The 10,000-nt window shown below is 40.3% G+C and overlaps 2 protein-coding genes across 5 annotated transcripts in view; both read left to right on the forward strand.

Moving 5' to 3' along the window:
* LOC138019897 (organic cation transporter protein-like) overlaps positions 1-7,680 on the forward strand; it is a 26,966-nt gene extending 19,286 nt beyond the window's left edge. For all 4 annotated transcript variants that reach the window (XM_068866853.1, XM_068866854.1, XM_068866856.1 and 1 more), the window contains 5 exons: positions 1,229-1,363; positions 1,976-2,073; positions 4,159-4,270; positions 5,913-5,985; positions 7,395-7,680. In XM_068866853.1, the coding sequence (XP_068722954.1) occupies positions 1,229-1,363; positions 1,976-2,073; positions 4,159-4,270; positions 5,913-5,985; positions 7,395-7,565 (589 nt within the window). In that variant the 3' untranslated portion in view covers positions 7,566-7,680. The remainder of the gene's footprint in view (positions 1-1,228; positions 1,364-1,975; positions 2,074-4,158; positions 4,271-5,912; positions 5,986-7,394) is intronic.
* Positions 1-10,000, forward strand: part of LOC138022204 (organic cation/carnitine transporter 2-like) — a 205,840-nt gene that overhangs the window by 115,797 nt on the left and 80,043 nt on the right. The window lies entirely within an intron of this gene.

Consider the following 10,000-nt stretch of genomic DNA (forward strand, 5'->3'; position numbering starts at 1 on the left):
TTTAAAATATATGAGGACATCAGAATCTCGGTTCAGAACCTCACCCCCTTCCTCGGGAATTTTGCAGAAAGGCAAGAAAAAAATCTTTGACATCCTTACACTCGGTGAAAACTAAGGTAATTTTATTTTCTGCTGCGTAGTTCACAAGTTTACGTGAACACAATGAAAGTACTTTCTTTCGTAAATTAGGAGGATGCGGCAAACACATCGACGCGTGCAGATGGAGTGGTTTTGGTTGGTTGTTTTCGTTGAGAGTGTTTCTTTTTTCAAGCAACGGAGAGAAATCGAAGAGGCACGGTTTGGGATTCTTAACTGCATTCTTTCGGACAGCAGGCAATAAGCACTGGACTGGATATAAAATTAAACGAATAAACACGCAGGGAAAACCAAATTTGAAGTACTAGTGAGATCTTCATACTATGAAGGCTTTCGATTTCTTCCTAATCCATTTTAGGCTATCTCACAGATGATATGTCCAGAAGGGCAAGTAATTACATGCACGCCAATTTCAGTAAGTGTCACGAAGTGTCTCCTTGTTCCCCTCCCCATTTTAACATCACTCGTGTCTCGGAATGCAAACAATGAACGTCAGAAAGTGTCCCGCAAACTCCAGTCCTCAAAAAAAGATAACCAGCTGTATTTACGATCCCCAAAAAAATAACGATAACCTTTACCCTTACCGTATTGTTAGACGTAGGATATCAAAATTGAGCAAAGATCTAGTTATGTCCATTTCTGGTCCCAGTTGTTCAAAAGGTGGAAAACGCTGTCCACCGGATAAATCACTATCTATTTTATAGCTCAGTTGGTTTCGCCATATGCATGACGTATCCACTGGATAGCACGGTGTTTTCTTAGGGGAGCAGCGATGGCGCAGTGGTGAGAGCACTCTCCTCCCACCAATGTGGCCCGGGTTCGATTCCCAGACTCGGCGTCACGGTGAGTTGAGTTTGTTGGTTCTCTACTCTGCACCGAAAGTTTTCTCCGGGTACTCCAACATTTGATTTGATTTGTGTTAACTTGTTAATTTCAGTTTATAGTGTCCCCAATTAGCGCTCCAGCGCTAGAACGACTAGACACTTATATAATTAAATAAAGTCCTTTCCTTTCTCTTTCCTTTTCTTTCCGGTGGATAGTGCTTTTTATCGTTTGAACAAGTGGGGCCTGGACATTAGTGCACCTTCTTGTTTTGTCATTTTTAATTGTTTTTTTTTTTTACTGTTTACAGGTTTGTGAATGCTCTAGTTTATTACGGTGTTTTCTTAAGTGCACCCACTATTGGCGGATCTTTCTATCTTAACTTCTTCCTTACAAGCTTGATTGAGCTTCCAGCTATACCTGTAGGTGTTTGGGTATTTAACAGGTTGGTAATCTCATTCATATTAAACAATTATTATAATTCCATTATTTTGATGTCTTTTCATATACGTTTTGAACTGATTGCTGAGCAACTAATATACATATGTATCTATATATGGAGCCTGACAATCGAATCCTCAGTTATCAACTAGATTTTAGGTTTCTAGGTATGGCTGACATAGTCGGAGAAACTTAACTTTACCGATTTTAGCTAATAGTAACTTGAAATTGATCAATTATAGGTTAACTGAAAAGGCCGGCTAGTTTTTCAGCTAGGGTGAAATTTTGGCCGATTTTCAGCCGGCGAGGTTACCGGTAAATAGGATGAGTTCGAGTAAAGATTTTGAAATCTATTGTAGATCTTCTGTTTTCCAACTTAACTCAAAGTTTGAAAACGGGTCCGTTAAGTTAAATCCACTCCATGCGCAGATTTCAAAGGGCAAAATCCACGGTGAAACCTCTTCTTCTTTTTTATTTTTTCGTGTTTTATATATTGGAAATCCGAATTAAAGTCTGGATCATCCAGATTTCTCCTTGAATCTTATCATCGAATCCATTTTAAACCGATTCTGATGTCTTTTGATGTAATCTGCTATTCTCTCTTATTCTTATCAAGATTTGGTCGGAAGAAAAGTATCGTTGCTTGTTTGATCTTGGCCGCGCTTTCATCATTTGGTTCAGCACTTATTGAAGGCGAAGGCACTTCAAGTAAAGGTCTGTAACATTCAGTTTCACGATAATGTAATCGCATTTGCAGTGATGAGTAAGTAATAATAATAATAATAATAATAATAATAATAAATACCTCTTACCAAGCGAGTTCGACGTCCGTACTGTAAAATTACGGAATCTTGAATTGGTAAAGCCGAGATGAACAGCCTTCTTCTTATTTTCCGTAAAATATGAAAGAAATCTTATTTCTTCACGAGAAACTATCATGCTGCTGTTTAACCATGCATGGACCATTTACAGACTTCACAAATGTTGGTCAGGTCTCTGTAAACTTCATTCCCTTTGTAAATTTCAGTGTCTGTAAATGCGCGCATTCACAGACATTTTGTAAACCTTATAAAATGTTTGTAGGTTTGACCGCATTTTACGCGTCTTCGCTGGGTGAAATATCTGTGAAATCTCTATAGTTTCCTTGTAAATTTCAAGCAAAATTTACAGAGATCCCTTAACGCACGTTAAAATCCTTGTAAAGTCTCGACATATTCGTTGTAGAAAACTGAAGGAAAAACCATTGATATGAGTTGTAACTTTGATTGAAGATTATCCACAAAACGAGAAAGTGCTCATTTCACGGTCAGCTTCATTGCAGTCCATGAAATGTGGAACAATCGCTTTGTTTCCTGTGGAATGTAGGGTGCAGACCAGGCGTTTTCTGATAAACACTCGGTGAAAGTCGTTTTTCGACGAACTTTTGTTGAAAGGCCGCCATATTGGAAGCGCATCTAGGAGAGAATTGGAACTAGTGGAGGAGGGGCTTGAATAGGTAACGGACTCCATTTTTTCAAACCCATTGTCCTCTCCCCTAAAATCATATTTTTTTGGCTCGCCCCAGCGCTCTCTCAGATTCTTCGTCCAAGATGGTGCCGTAGAGTAAATGGAAGGATTGTTCATCGCTTGGTACCAAATATTAAATGCGCCTGCTTTGCAAGCTATGTGGGATAATGTGATCAAACCTCTTTACCGAACCGGCAACTTCACTGATCGAGAATAATTCCATTCCAATCCCGTGCCTTTGTCTTAACAATTTAACCATTAACGAGGCAGTAAAATGAACAACAATTTCTAAATATTATGTTGAAAACGTGTACCTTCTCTTTGCGCGTGATAATTAGTTTTATAAAAAACTGAACTACGGATATTAGATTTCCAGCATTTTCATTGGCGCGCTGGACACAGGGTATCGGTTCATACACCTGCTGTACCTAATATGGTCAAGGAACGCGTCAGCAATAAAGCGAACTCAGACATTTTTGCAGTTCGGAGAAAACGTGGCCGACAAAAGCCGTTTTGGGCAGGAATTGACCGAGGCAGAAATCGATGCTTTAGTCGACAATAAACCCCCGGGAACATCATGACGTTTTTAATAAAAAAATTATTCTACTCGCGCTTGCTGGATTTAAAATGATCATAGCCAACTCGGCGCTACGAGTTATCTATAACTTCATATCCAGCGCACCATCGTATAATAATTGTTAAATAATTGTCCTGGGTATGCATTTTATGTAGGGCTAAGTTTGAAAATTCAAATTGATTTTATCTTTTCTCAATGAGAAACTCAACAAGATTGCCTCAATCTATTCTCAAGGAGGAATTGCTAAATGAACTATGTTCAGTGATAAGAAAACTTTCGTGCAGCTGTGAAGAACGTTTTTCCAACTTTTTTTTTTTCTTGAGTACTTCAGGTGGCATCGCAGAGGTCGCAGGTTCGAATCTTGTCGGAGCCACCTGAATTTTCGAGGTGTCTATAACAGACAGTTGCTTAAATTGTCCAGATCACTTCTCCCTTTCAAATTTTCCAATTCTGAATACTCTATTTTTTAATCAACATTTGAAATGACGAAATATGTTTTAATTTTGCCATTCCCAATCGTTCGCGATGGGTTGTCGTTTTTAACCAGAGAACGTTTTTTCACTTGAATATGTCTTATCCTGGTTACAGCTCTGTTTTTACTAGTATCGTTCCCGTGCAATAACAATCAAGCAATTTTATTAATTGTAAAAAGAAAACACCAGCTGATCAGTGGGCTGAGTTTTTTGATGTTTTCTTTGTCTTGTTTGTTTGCTTAGGGGCGCTGGCTGGCAAAATTATACTGTCCATGATTTTAGCGAAGTTTTTCATTACGATATCGTTTGACGGAATATATCTTTACACAGCGGAACTATTTCCAACATCTATAAGGTATTTTTTCTTTAACCCGCGGCCGTCCGCTCCTACAATGCGACGCTCCTTACCGTGGCCACCTAACAAAGTTTTTTACAAATTGTCCGCCAATCAGGATGTGTCAATTTGATTGACAGTCACGCCTCCTTGCAAAGCTCGCACAGTTGTAAGTTGAACACCGTTGCATGGGTTGTTGAGTTGACATATTTACACGTAATTGTCCAATGTGAAAGTTTATTGGGTGGCCATGGTGAAGTGCGTTGCACTGTAAAACGGTCCACATTGATAAGTAAAACCGTCTGGCGCTAGACATGATAGTAAAATCTGTAAGCGTCAGTATCTGGAGGGAAAGGATTGAAGAGGACCAAGAGTCCATCATCCAAGAGTAAGATTTACCCAACTTTGCCTTGTTCCCATCAGCGTCAGATAAGTGTTTTTGTGCTTCATTCTCCCGGCATACATAAAGACTGATAACTATTGTTGGCAAGGTATTGCTTTGGGCGAGCTCCTTTTGCTGGGACACAAATAATACTCCATCTGTTTGGGAGATTTTGGCCAAGCCCTGATGGGCTAGGCCCTTTATTGAAAATCAGCATGGTAACCTAGGAAATACCCAAACCTAGAAGACATGATCCCAGCAAAGGTGAGGGGACACACGCCATCCACAAGAAACTAAGAATAGGGAGGGGGGAGGAAAGTCGATTTTGACTCTCTTGAATCACTGAAAGCAGCCCTCCACCTAGCTTGCGCACATGGTCAAAGATCTAGAGAAATTCTCGGATAACAGGAATGCCCAAACTGCAACATGGGAAATAACTAACTAAGCATGTCACACTAAACATAAGACCATTTATTTCTTCTGGGCTATAAATTTCGTATTTTTTTAAACCGAGTTTTGCTGGAAAATACACTATCTTATTTTCCCGGAAACCTTAGCATAAAAATAGACACTTTTCCGACGCTAATGGGTACAAACCTGATACCAGATTCTTACCCTTGGGTAATGGACCTTTGAGTGCACATAGCTTGAATTTTGAGTGTACGCAGATGAGAGGACAGACATGTTTCCACGGTGGAACTATTACCAACATCTATGAAGTACTTATTTTTTTCTGAAAGCCTTAAATTGCCCAATTGACGAGTAAAATCATCAGGCGTCTGGCAGGCATTTATCAGAGTAAATTTTGTAAATGCCTCTCTATTGAGGGAAAGATGTCAATCATTCTTCTAAGTCTATTTCGACACCTCTACTATGGGTACTTCGCTGTTTATTTAAGCAGAAGTTAATGAATTGAATCGTACAGAGGCGGAAGAATCATGCATCCAGATCATGTGACAACTTGCATGCACTTGGAGAGGGTTGGTTTTAAAGGGTACTCCCGAAGGCAAGGTTTCGGAGGTGGGGGTGTCGTTTCAACTTACGAGAGGGCGATCTGACCTGAGCGTCCCTGAAAGAGGAGCGATCTTCCTTACGTATTTTCGGGGAGAAGATAGTAACTGAGAAATGGCTATACTCAGTCGAGTGACACAACAGCAACAAGGAACGCTCAAAAAACAAAAACCAATAAATTCCACCGCTAGCTGCATGCTGGCGCCGGGTTGGAAGTTGTGCAAAGATACCGGTCTTGCTGCTAATTTTACTTGAATTTCCTAATGACAGAAACATCGCAGTAGGAACATCAACAGCTGCAGCTCGCATCGGATCTCTTTGTTCTCCCTTCATAGTCTACACGGTGAGTAAGAACTTGTGATTGGCATAGATTGGCATAGATAGTTTAATACCAGACAACTACATTTGATTGTGGTAAGTTCATTGTTTCTTCCTTCTGTGGCGTAGGGAGTGAACGGGATATCCGTTAGCTGGCATCCGTGGATTTTAAGAGTTGAAAGTAATCGTGATAACCTTACTTGCTTTCCAGAGGAGACAACTACATTCAATTTCAGTGACATAAACTCTGGGCCATGGCACTACCTCTTTACCTCAATATATCAGTTATCGTGAGTGCTACCGCCACTCAGGACGAAAACCTGTCTCGTGACTAGCAAGCGGCACTGCCAAGAGAAACGTTCCTCAATCCGGTCATTAAAATTGCTGCAACCATTTGTCTTCGGTGGCCTCCAAGTCAACTCTTCAGTCGACTGGTTGCCTCCCACCTGGCACATTTAAAGCTGTTCCGTGCAACTATTTACTTTAATTCTTTCTATGGCCCGTCCTCACGAGCTTCAATACAATACAATACATACTGAATTGACCGCTCCCCATAGGGGCTTTTCAGGGCCAATAAATCAACGAAACAACAGAACATAACAACTACAACTGTTAAGAATCCCAACTGTCCGGAGGCAAACCAGTTGGCTATTTACAAGTGCAGCTGGGAAGTTGAACCAGGGACTACCAGGATCAAATTCAACAAGTGGGCAGAGCGGGTCTTGAACCCGGGTTCTCCGAATCTCAAGGCAAGCGCCCTAACCACTGGGCCACACTGCCTCCTACAATAACTCCTCCTTCAATTTCTTTGTGTATATTTCATTACCCTATTTCTACAATTCATCTTGAGCTGATAATGTTGAAACGGCAAATGTCCCGTTTCCAATTAATGCACGGGGCTTGCACAATTCAACTGTATGTTGCGACTTGACGCATACTTCCAACGTCGCATTGAGACCCGCCATGGGCGACTGATTCATTTTCTCGCACACAGTGGCTGAGTCGTTCCTTATTTTGGGACTGTGGTTAGAATGGGAGGGTACGTGGATAATCATCTCGGCTCCGCGGATGGGGCTGTTGGATCAGTTAACCGCACCACCTCTTTTGCAAGTTGCCCTATTATAGCGCGCACCACTTTCTGTCATAAATTAATGCTTATAATTATACATTTACGCTTCGGCTCCGCCAAAAAAAAATAAGCAAAAGTCACTTCAACTGTAGCCAACTTTGACTAATCTCGTTAAGGCAGGAAACTCAATTAGCAACAAAATGCAAACTTTAACAGTTAAAAGGAAGTACGTAGAGTTCAACAAAACTGAACTGCAGGACTTAGGAATGCAATTATGCTTTTTCGAACTTTTAATTAACTTGGCCTCTGTGTTTTATAATTTCGTCAAGGAGCATTGCTAATCCCTTTATTCACTCTTACTACAGGGTCGCGCGCATCGCCTTGTTCCATTTTCCATTATGGGAGCAAATGCTTTGATTGCTGGAATACTGTGTATGACCCTTCCTGAGACGAACAATCGACCAACTTTGGAAACCGTGAGACGAGTTCCAGAAGGAGACGAAGTGGTTCAACTTTATAACACACAGACTGCTTAATTAGCCCCCATTTCCACCTGACAACCACGCAAAACCTAAAGAATGCATATATCTTATACAATACAATACGACACTTTATTACTCGGGCCCGTAAGGGCACCGAGTCATAAAACCAGTTGATTGTCTGTTTTTTTTGGTTGGTAGTCGCAAATGCGGATACCCCACGGATGTTGAATTAAGCTCCGATCGGGTGAATCTGCTTTTATATTCTTCAGTATTTCCAAACTGCCCTGCCGCGATTAGAACACCCATACTTTTCCCCAACATTTACGGTAATCTGAGTGCGCGTTAGATCACTCAGTCACCGTGACGCACTTCCGATATCATCGAGATCTTGCTTCGTTCTTCTGTGTGTTCTGTTGCATAGAACGAAAACTTCATGCATGAAAGTATTTTGCATGGAGCGAATACTCCAATATTTCTCGGGAACCAGTTTGTTCTGCCGTTGTGACGTAGAAAGAAAGAAAATTGTTTTCAACAGCCAAACAAAATAAAACTTTCAAAAAAAGTAATTAGATATCGCCGTCAAGGGGACTTCGCAGCGGTCCCCCATCCACGAACTAACCCCATTCGGAGGGGCTTAATTTCAGCTGACACTTGAATCAGCATCAACGATTGTGATCTTTGAATTGTGTCAAATTCACACATGTATCTTGTCGAACTTTATAGACCTTATTCATAAATGGCGGTCACATTTATAATTCTTTTGTCCGCTTGCAAATGAGCCTACTAAGCCTCATTTTAGAGCAAGAATTCTTTTTAATTCACTGTAGGGTATCGAGGCTTGGTAGGCTAATTTGCACTTCGACAAAAGAATTATAAATTGACCGCCATTTATGAATAAGGCCTATAACACTTAAAAGAAGAAGAAAAAGGAAACTAACAAAAACCCGGGTATCTTGCCGTCATTTTGTCACAGATGCATCCTTTTGTTTCGTGAGTTGTCAGTATTAAACTTGATCACAGGCGGTCGCTAAAATCGATGTCACTTTCAATTTTTACTTGTACGACCAAAAGTACGATAGAAAATTCGAACGTAACAAAAATCTCCCGACACGTTTTTCGCTGATGGTAACTTGTTATATTCTTGGCACAAAATTTATGATGTTTTTGTCCCTGATGGAAAATTGTTTTATTCTCGATCGACACTTTTTTAAAGTTCCTTCTGCTCTTCTTAAAAACATATATCAATGTTTATTTACTTTTGCGTCAATATTTGGTTTCATAAAGCAGGCTAACAAAATCTGTACCTAGCTTGGTTCGCATTTTTTGAGCGTTAAAATATAATTTTTGGTCGTATATTCCTGACAACAAGTAGCATATTTTGAAGTCTCCAATCAAGATTCTAACCTCGTCGGACAGGGCTCTTGGAAAGCTGTCAGAAGCTCAGAGTACACGCAGCCTTGAAGCCAGATGTTTCTCGATTTCCTTTTATTTTCTTCAATCTTTCTGAGTTTAGTACTATAGATACCAAAACAATTAGAGTACTATTAGAGCTACGTATTACACAAGCACGACTTGAATCTCCTATAAAAAACAAAGCGCAGCTCATTTGACAGTTGTGGAAAAAAAACACTGTCAAGTTTATCCCGTATCTCCTTATTCCCCCCCCCCCCCCCCCCAGCCAAAAATCCCGTATCCCTACATTTTTTTTTTTTTTTAACCTAAATATCCCGTACCCGCATCGCTTCTCGGCCTTTTGGCTAAGATTAGTTTATTAGTTTCTCGGGCAAGGGCTACGGTCAAGTACCATTGAACAACGTACGGCTCCTTTTTCAGGGCCGTAAGAGGCAGGCACAGAACCGTTCCGGCTGTTTGTCTGTTCTCTCCAGAGGCGATCACTAGGTTTTTTTGGTTTCGTTTTTCATATTTCTTTTTGGTTCAGCTCGAGTGTAGAATCATGACGAACTTTTGTAGTTTCTGAGAACTATTTACTACTTGTAGCTTTTGTTGAGTTTTGAATCGATGATAGAGAGAGTTTTGGCGATTTTAACCCAGACTGGCATACTGGATTTAAGCTTTTTTTCTTAACGAGATTTCAATTTATTGTGGAACGTTTGGTACCAATTTACTCCAACTCTGAAATCAAGATTATAGAATTGTAAATTAAAGCCGTTGGACTAGACTAAAGGACACGCAATTATGGAATTTTAGATTTTTGAGCATTGAGAGAAATGGAGTACAGATGTTGTCTTCTTGTCTTCGCCACGGCAGATTTAAACCGTTTGCAAGGAACTAAACCATGAGAAGACACAAAAGGTTTGCACTGCAAGTACTGTTCATACTGTGCTTTCCCCTTGTAGGTGTGATAATTTCATTAAATGTGTCACGGATTAAAGAGATAAGTATTCAACGCTGCTAAATTAAAGCGGTATGAATAATGTTATGGCTCGTTACTGTATTCATTCAATAGGCCATTTATTTAATCACATGTT

Source organism: Montipora capricornis, chromosome 10 (assembly GCF_036669925.1).
Source record: "Montipora capricornis isolate CH-2021 chromosome 10, ASM3666992v2, whole genome shotgun sequence".
NCBI lineage: Eukaryota > Metazoa > Cnidaria > Anthozoa > Scleractinia > Acroporidae > Montipora > Montipora capricornis.